Genomic DNA, 9,222 nt, shown 5'->3' with positions numbered 1-9,222 from the left:
AAGAAGAGGCAGAGAGAGAGAGGTTTTCCATCCACTGGTTTACTCCATTACTGGTTTACAGTTGGCATAACAGCTGGAGCTGCACCGATCTGAAGCCAGGAGCCAGGAGCTTCTTCTGGGTCTCCCAAGTGGGTACAGGAACCCAAGCACTTGGGCCAACATCTACTGCTTACCCAAGCCATAGAAGAGAGCTGGATAAAAAGTGGAGCAGCTGGGACTCGAACCGGTGTCCACATGTTACGCCTGCACTGCAGGTGACATTGGCTTTACCTGCTGTGCCAAATGGCCAACTCTCAGGCAGACAGTGAAACTCCACGGTTTCATGTGAATGGCTAATGGACTTACGTCAGTAGATTCAGAATGGAGATAAAATCTAATTATGGTGTTGGGAGGTCGTCAGGTCACTGGGGACGTGGCCCGGGAAGAGAGTTCTCACAAGAGGGTGGGTTATGGAAGACAGGTGCACCCCTGTCAGTCTCTCTCTGCTTCCTGCTGGCCATGGGAACGACCTTCTGTCATCTGCCGGCCTCCGGCCTCATCAGATGCCTGAACCAATGTAGCCGCTTGTTCTTGTCCGTGCACCTGTCAACTATAAACCCAAACAAACCTCTCCCTTCCTGAAAAGTTCCCAACAGGTCTTTAGCTAAAGGAGCTGAGAGCTGACTTGGGCAGCCCAGAGCTGCTCTGGCTTTCTGGCACAAGCTCTGGTGCTTCCTCCCCGTCTCTTCCCCGACACCGCGGTCTCCAGGTTGCTTTAGGGACCTCTGGGCTCCTCCAGCGACCTGGGCTTCTCTGTCCTTGCTCTGTTCTCCCTGGATGCACCTGTTGGTTTGTGTGTCCACATTCTGCCTTTCAAAGAAATAAAAATAAATCTTTAAAACCAAATAACTCAGTGTGGAAAGACAGAAAAGAAAAAAAACAGGAAGGGAGAGATAGAGAAGGAAGAGGAAGGAAGGAGAGGGGGAGACAGAGGGAAGTCCATCCTGAGGTCTCACGGACTGGGCCCCCGGGACCCCGGGAGTTACCCAGCAGCCAAGGCCCACACACGCCGGAAGGAGCTTCTGGTAGGACACAGGGCAGGCCGTTTCGGCAGGAGTGGGTGGAGGCGGGGGCCCGGATGCTGTTTTCTCTGGCCAGTGGGCAGTGGCCACCAGGCAGGCTGGGGACACCAGGGAGAGGTAGGGACACCAAAAGCAGCAGACAGGGCCCTTCCTGACCTTGGATGGACTCTTCTTGAGCACTTGCTGTATGAAACGCCCCTTGGTGGGCCTGGGGGAGGGAGTCGACCATAATGAAGCAGACTCCCAAGCAGCCCAAGCTGCAGAGTTAGACAGAGATAGAGACAGAGAGAGAGAGTTATAGACAGTGAAAGAGAGACAGAGAGAAATGTCTTCCTTCCGTTGGTTCACTCCCCTAATGGCTGCCACGGCTAGAGCTGCGCCGATCCAAAACCAGGAGCCAGGTGCCTCCTCCCAGTCTCCCATGCGGGTGCAGGGACCACTTGGGCCATCCTCCACTGCCCTCCCGGCCACAGCAGAGAGCTGGACTGGAAGAGGAGCACCGGGACTAGTACCCAGGGCCTCAACCGGGACTAGAACCCAGGGTGCCGGCACCACAGGCGGAGGATTAGCCAAGTGAGCCACAGCGCCGGCCTGAGTTATTTGTTTTTAAAGATTTATTTTTATTTGTTTGAAAGGCAGAATTACAGAGAGGAGGAGAGATGCAGAGAGAGAGAGCAAGAGAGAGAGGGAAAGAAATCTTCTGTTTGCTGGTTCATTCTCCAAATGACTGCAACTGTAGAGGCTGGGCTATGATGAAGCCAGGAGCCTGGAGCTCCATGTGGGTGCAGGGGCCCAAGCACTTGGGCCATCTTCTGTGGTGGAATGAGAAGCCCATGCCAAGATGGCCACTGGCAACAGAAACTTCCTGGCAACAGGCTGTGATTGGATGGCTTCAGAAACTGCCTGGCAACAGGGTGTGATTGGTTAGGGCATAGACCACCCCTTGACCGGATTGGCTGCCTTGGCTATATAAGCTGCTGTAGCAACTGAAATAAACGAGTATGCAGGCTGTTCACCTCTGGCCTGTTTTCACCCGACTCGCGGGGTCTGTGTGGTGACTCTGCACCTCTTGCCCCCACCACGCTCCTCCTCTCAGAACGAATCCACAGCAACAATCTTCCGCTGTTTTCCCAGGCACATTAGCAGGGAGCTGTATTGAAAGTGGAGCAGCCGGGACTCGAACTGGTGCTCATATGGGATCCTGGGGTCACAGGTGCAGCTTAACGCACTGTGCCACAATACCAGCCTGCTAAAATTTGTTAAGAACCTGTTGTTTGCCAGACACTAGCCTAGGCCCTTGAGGCCAACTGTGCCTGTAAGACCAGGTCCATGTCCCACAGGGGGCCACCTCCAGGGGCTTAAATATGAGCAAACCAACAGGTGCATCCAGGGAGAACAGAGCAAGGACAGAGAAGCCCAGGTTCCTGGAGGAGCCCAGAGGTCCCTAAAGCAACCTGGAGACCGCAGTGTCAGGGGAGAGACGAGGAGGAGGCACCAGAGCTTGTGCCAGAAAGCCAGAGCAGCTCTGGGCTGCCCAAGTCAGCTCTCAGCTCCTTTAGCTAAAGACCTGTTGGGAACTTTTCAGGAAGGGAGAGGTTTGTTTGGGTTTATAGTTGACAGGTGCACGGACAAGAACAAGCGGCTACATTGGTTCAGGCATCTGATGAGGCCGGAGGCCGGCAGATGACAGAAGGTCGTTCCCATGGCCAGCAGGAAGCAGAGAGAGACTGACAGGGGTGCACCTGTCTTCCATAACCCACCCTCTTGTGAGAACTCTCTTCCCGGGCCACGTCCCCAGTGACCTGACGACCTCCCAACACCATAATTAGATTTTATCTCCATTCTGAATCTACTGACGTAAGTCCATTAGCCATTCACATGAAACCATGGAGTTTCACTGTCTGCCTGAGAGTTGGCCATTTGGCACAGCAGGTAAAGCCAATGTCACCTGCAGTGCTGGCATAACATATGGGCACCAGTTCGAGTCCCAGTTGCTCCACTTTTGATCCAGCTCTCTTCTATGGCTTGGGTAAGCAGTAGATGTTGGCCCAAGTGCTTGGGCTCTGGTACCCACTTGGGAGATCCAGAAGAAGCTCCTGGCTCCTGGCTTCAGATTGGCGCAGCTCCGGCCATTTCGGCCAATTGGGGAGTGAATCATCGGATGGAAGACCCCTCCCTCTCTCTCTCTGCCTCTCCTTCTATCTCTGTGTAACTCAACTTTCAAATAAATAAATCTTAAAAAAAAAAAAAAAGGCATTGCTTTGCGATGTCCATATCCCAAGTGACAAATCAACCACCACGCCAAATGCCGCCCCCACCTCTACCTCTTAGGACACCAAGAGTAGTGGATTACAGCCCACAAATGACCCCATTGTGATTTGATTGCATTGCCAAAGACTCCATCTCCAAACAAGGTCACGGTCACGGCCGGTGCCGCGGCTCACTAGGCTAATCCTCCACCTTGCGGCACCGGCACACCGGGTTCTTGTCCCGGTCGGGGCACCGGATTCTGTCCCGGTTGTCCCTCTTCCAGGCCAGCTCTCTGCTGTGGCCCGGGAGTGCAGTGGAGGATGGCCCAAGTCCTTGGGCCCTGCACCCCATGGGAGACCAGGATAAGTACCTGGCTCCTGCCATCGGATCAGCGCGGTGCGCGGCCACAGCGCAAACCAACAGCAGAAGGAAGACCTTTCTCTCTGTCTCTCTCTCACTGTCCACTCTGCCTGTCAAAAAAAAAAAAAAAAAAAAAAAAAGAAACCAAGATCACGGTCAGAGGAACTTCACATCTGGGGGGACATGATTCCGTCTGCAACAGACAGGAACAGGTGATGCTACTGCAGGAGGACACAGCCATGATGCCTGTTTGCTTTTCTCACATCCAGCTCAGAAGCCTGGCCGCTGTGGGTGTCGCCAGTCTCAGGGGGCTGGAGATGGCACAAGGCCCTCTGCTGCCCAGGTGTAGTAAGAGCAGTCTGGCTGCCTCAGGCTGCCAGCAGGAAGCCCCACCCCCAGCCCAGGCACATCCTTTTCCAGTCCTGAGGCTTCTGCAAGCTTTGAGCCCTTGCTGGGTGTCAGGTTGGTCTGAGTGTGCCTCCCGCCTGGCTCTCTGAGGCTAGCTGGCAGCTCAGGTGGTCTTGGTCAGCCTCTTGGGGACACTGGGGGGGTGTTGGGGGGAGGGTTGGGGGGATCGCTCATGTTCCTGCATAGCATGGAGCTGGGGCTCCTTATTAAGATGTTAATTCTGTTGATAAGCGAGTTAATGGCTGCTACACTCTTAGAGCAGAGCAGGCTGATTGTAAGGGCAATGAAGTCGTTTGTATTCTTGGCACCTGTTGTCTGCCAGATTTGTTTTTCTTGGTTCCCTAAGGGCCAAAAACAGCAATGAATAATTTAAGGGGATTAGCATTGGCATGATATGAGAGTCCTCAAACCCAGGATATTATTATATTGCACAGTAAGTTACAGCTAATCTTCTTTTAAAAAAGATTTATTTTACTTATTTGAAAGACAGAGTTACAGAGAGAGAGCCAGAGAGAGGTCCTCTGTCTGCTGGTTCACTCCCCGGATGCCCTAACAGCCAGAGCTGAGCCGATTGAAGCCAGGAGCCTCCTCCAGTCCTCCCACATGGGCACAGGGGCCCAAGAACCTAGGCCATCCCCCACTGCTTTCCCAGGCCCCAGCAGAGAGAGCTGGATCAGAAGTGGAGCAGCCAGGACTCGAATCGACCGGCGCCCATATGGGATGCCGGCTCTGCTGCTGGCGGCTTTACCCGCTACACCACAGGGCCAGCTGCCTGCAAGGGTGTTCTAGTCACAGAGGTGAAGGCTGTGGCCCCCAGGGACCAGAGGGGTCAAATCATGCCCCAAGGGTGACCAGCTGGTCCTGGGTTCCCAGGACTGTGGGACTTCTAGTGCTAAAACCAGCGCATTGTTGAAATCCTGGTGTGGTCTCCCCTACCCTGCTGGGGCCAGAAGCTCACCTACAAGCCGGGTGAGGGGTTGATGGCTAAGTAATGCCAGTTTCAATTCTGGCTTTGGCACGGTTTGCTGTGTTACTTTGTGGGGGTCACTTAACCTCTCTGAGATTTCATCCACGAAGCAGAGAGGGTGTAGATCATCAGAGAAGGCGTGCACTCACTTGGCCTTGAACTTGGCACAAGTAGGTCTCAAAACAGGAGGAGCTCGGCTGTAGTTTCTGCCAATCAGGCCTGATTCACAACCTGACAATCCCGTAACCCTCTGGACAGGCCCCTGGTGCCCCCAGGGTGCTGTAGGAACCGAGCCAGGGGCTTCCCCTCGCTGCCCCCTCACTCCCCGTGTGCCCTGGGTGCCTGGCCGTGAGCTCTAGGGTGCCTGGCCATCTCGCTGGTGGCCAAATGCATGGGGACAGCGCAGGAGCGGGGGCACCGCAGGCATAAGGCGGCCACCACATACTTTTGGCTCAATTGTACTGGATTTCAGGGTAGAAGAGCGTGGGTGGGGATGGAGGGCAGAAGTGGGCAGGGCTGGGGGAGGGGCCTGCAGGGGCCAGAGGGGCACCGGGCACGTGAAAGGATTCAGGCCCCCAGGCGGCCGTGCGAGCCCTGGGCCCGCTGCGCCCTGCCTCGTGACCTTGGGGAGTGCCCGGCCTCCGGGAAGGTCGATTCCCGCGTCTGTGAAACAGGGTTGTGGTTGTGCCTGCGCAAAGGCAGCCTGGGCCCAGGGCTGCTGCCCAGTGACCGCCTGCGGCTCTCTCGCTCGCTCGCTCTCTCACACACACAGGCACAGACGTGGGCCTGATCAGGCCAGTGTCCCCTTCCCCCGTCTCTGCTCCAGCCCCACCACTTCCGTACCTCAGGGGCCGCAGTAACCGTCCCCACCGCACTGAGCTCTGGGAAGATGGGTTGAGATGCCACCCGCCAGGGCCCCAGCCTAACGCTGGGATGATCACATGACCTCACACACTGACACACACACACGGAGAGCCACACACACGACTATACACCACACACAAGCACACAACCAAACACAGCCACACACACGAAAGCCCACAACCACATACACACTGCACACAACCGCACACACTACACACTGCCATCAAACACAGCCGCACAGGAATGCCCACAACCACACTCAAGCCTACAACCACACACACTGCACGCAACCACACATCACAAGCACGCACACAACCCCCCACACCCACGCGCCATCTCCCAGGGTTGGCAGCTCGCGGCCGCCCCTGCCACACCCAGGTCTTCCGCGTGGGCACGCACCGGCACCACTGCCTGCTCCCGGGGTTCCCCCAGCCCAGGGCCCCTCCAGTCACCACCGCTGAGGCCGCTTACCAAAAACACATCAAATTCTTTACTTCTGAGGGCTCCCCTTTAAGGGGAGGCAGGAAATAGAACATTCTTTTTTGTGGGTTTTTTTTTTTTTTGGAGGCTTTAATAATAATAAAAAATGACATAATTAGTCAAATACTGATGTCGGTTAGGCCCTCTCGGTGTGCGGTGGGCCCAGTCCTGGCCGGCTGTGTCCCCCACGAGAGCCCCCTCTCAGCCCCGGGGGATCCGGGGTGGCACCAGGAGGGGCAGGGGGAGGCCGGCACCAGCAGGTGGCTGCCCAGCGCTCTGGCAGTGCGCATGCGCGCTGGGGGCGGGCGACCCAGCGCGCAGGCAGTGGTGGTGACGGTCACCACCGCAGAAAGTCCCGGATGAGCTTCCAGAGCTTGGTGACCCACAGGTTGACCCCGAGGTCCATCAGGTACTGGATCTCGGGCGTGAGCATGCGCCGGCAGAGCTGCGCGTGCCGCGGCCCGATGCTCTTCTTGAGGTTGTAGCCCAGGATGGACTTGGCGCCCAGGGGCTGCCAGGGCTGCATGGCCTCGTCCTGGATGGCGGCGGCGTCCACGGGCTGGCCGCCGTCGATGCAGATGCGCCGCATGCGCTCGTTGGCGCAGCGCAGCGCGGCCACCTCGCGCGCCATGCGCTCGCGCCCGAAGGCCTCCACCTTGCGCCAGAAGCTGGCGTTGAAGTGGCGGTAGAGGCGCGCGTCCAGCATGTTCCAGGCGGTGGCGCGGCGGTAGAGCTCGCCCGAGAGGCGCGGCACGGGCGAGTCGCGGCGCGCGTTGAGCTTGAAGTACAGCACGTCCTCCAGCTCCCAGCACAGCAGCTCCTTGAGCAGCACGAGCGACTCGTCGAAGTACTCCTGCAGCAGCACCAGGTGGAAGCGGCGCTCCACCTCCAGGATGTGCTCCTGCACCTGCGGGCTGCGCGGGTCCAGGCTGCTGTCGTAGCCCAGGTCGAAGAAGAGCAGGTTGCGCAGGTAGTGCGCGTTGTAGCCGCCGGGGTCGTAGTAGCGCTCGGGGTCCCGCAGGAACTCGGCCAGCTTGTCGCCGCCCGACAGCTTCCAGGTGAGCGGCACCACGGGCCCGAAGTAGTGGAAGGAGGACTCGAAGAGGCGCGCGGGGTCGCGCAGCACCGTGATGAAGGTGGCGTTGGGCGGCACCAGGCCGCGCACCTCGTCGTAGTGGAAGCGCATGTGGTTGCAGATGATGTTGAAGCAGGCGCCGGGCCGGTAGTCCTGCACCAGGCTGCGCGCGAAGAAGGCCGGGTAGTCGAAGTCGTTGCGGCCGTTGGGGAAGGCGAAGCGCAGCCCGTGTTTCTGGCCGAAGCGGAACAAGATGTTGAGCAGCGTGCTGCTGGCCGTCTTGTGCGTCTTCATGAACACGATGTCCCGGCGCGGCCGGCAGCCGCCCGAGCCGTTGGAGGCGCTCCCCGCGGGCGGCGGCGCGGTGGGCGGCTCTGGCTCACCTGGGGGCGGGGAGCAGGGTGCTGAGGCCTCCGGGGTCCTGCTGGGGACAGGGCGGTGGGGGAGGGAGAGCGCCTCAGAGGCTGCGGGGTGCGGGGGGTAGGTTGGGGTGGGGGGCTGGGCTCTGCCCGTGAGGCTGCTGGGGAGGGACAGTGGTGGCGAGGGAGCTGGCAAGAGGGCGGGGGTGGGGGGACGTTGTGGTGCAGAGGGTTAAGGCACCACCCGGGACACCAGCATCCCACAGGAGCGCCGGTTCGAGTCCCGGCTGCTCCACTAAAGATCCAGCAGCTCCCTGCTAATGCGCCTGGGAAAGCAGTGGAAGATGACCCAATCCTTGGGCCCCTGCACCCACGTGGGAGACCAGGATGGAAGTCCTGGCTCCTGGCAGCCGCCTGGCCCAGCCCGAGACGCTGTGGACATTTGGAGACTGAACCAGCAGATGGAAGAGCTGTGTGTGTGTGTCTCTCTCTGTGTACTCTTTCAAACAAATAAAAATCTTAAAAAGAGCTGGGATGGGCGCACGGCATGGGCCTGGACCCAGCCTGGGTGCCCAAGCCAGTGGTTTCTCCTCGCTGGTCTCAGTTTCATCATCTGAGAAATGGGGGCAGACGCGGGCCCTGTCTGGACTGTGGCTGTGAGAACCACATAAGGCGAGGCACGGGGGCTCTTGTCTCATTCAAAGCCACAGCACTGTCCTATATCAGGTTGCACCATGGGAAATGCCCTCTTGTAGGCTGACGGTACTCAGACACCAGCCCCTTCCCCTGGTTCAATTTAACATCAGCAACCCAAGGGCCCCGGCTCTGCCTGGTCTACACTGGGCAGCCCTGCGAGGAGGGGGCACAGCCTGGTGGCTAGGACCTGGGTCCCGGGTCACCGAATCCAGGGCCCTGTGCCAGCTGAGTGCTCTTGGGCCCAAGTCACCCCCGCGGTGGTCCCAGTGCAGCCTCGGAGCCCCGTGCCCCTGTCTGCGGGCAGTAGGCATGCTTCCGCTGCACAAGACAAGGCGCTGTCACTGTGCCCATTTCACAGATGGGCCCAATGAGTATACGTCTGGGTTGTGCCCTTGCTGGTACTCCTGTCGGGCACAGCGTGGTACAGGGCGCGGGAAGAGGGGAACTGAGGGGGTGAGCAGTCTTGGGGCCCCGCCCACGCCCATCCGCCCACCCTCGGCCCCCCGCCGGGCCACTCACGCGGAGGCCAGGCCGGCGTGCAGCGGGGGGACAGCGTAGGAGTAGAGCAGCAGCAGGAAGCTGGTGAACAGCGCGCCCAGCACCAGCCCCTTGGCCATGGATTCCCAGCGCTTCTTCGGCGGCGGCGGCGGCATCTCAGGCACCTGTAGGGGGCAGCACGGAGCGGCACAAGCGTCAGGATCC

General features: G+C 58.8%; 1 protein-coding gene across 2 annotated transcripts; it reads right to left on the bottom strand.

The window, feature by feature from the left end:
* Positions 1 to 6,377: 6,377 nt before the first annotated feature.
* On the bottom strand, positions 6,378 to 9,201 carry LOC138847380 (galactosylceramide sulfotransferase). 2 transcript variants are annotated; one of them, XM_070065818.1, is made up of 2 exons: positions 9,040 to 9,201; positions 6,378 to 7,889 (listed from the first exon to the last, which is right to left on the bottom strand). In XM_070065818.1, the coding sequence occupies exons 1-2, from the start codon at positions 9,171 to 9,173 to the stop codon at positions 6,728 to 6,730; spliced, it is 1,296 nt and encodes a 431-aa protein (XP_069921919.1). In that variant the 5' UTR covers positions 9,174 to 9,201; the 3' UTR covers positions 6,378 to 6,727. The 2 variants fall into 2 exon arrangements, with proteins under 2 accessions (XP_069921919.1, XP_069921920.1); XM_070065819.1 differs by having other exon boundaries at positions 6,378 to 7,886.
* Between the last annotated feature and the right edge of the window lie 21 nt (positions 9,202 to 9,222).

The sequence above is a fragment of the Oryctolagus cuniculus genome, chromosome 21, assembly GCF_964237555.1.
Source record: "Oryctolagus cuniculus chromosome 21, mOryCun1.1, whole genome shotgun sequence".
NCBI classification, from domain to species: Eukaryota; Metazoa; Chordata; class Mammalia; order Lagomorpha; family Leporidae; genus Oryctolagus; species Oryctolagus cuniculus.
The sequence above is the reverse complement of the archived record's forward strand: the minus strand, read 5'-3'. Positions and strand labels throughout refer to the sequence as shown.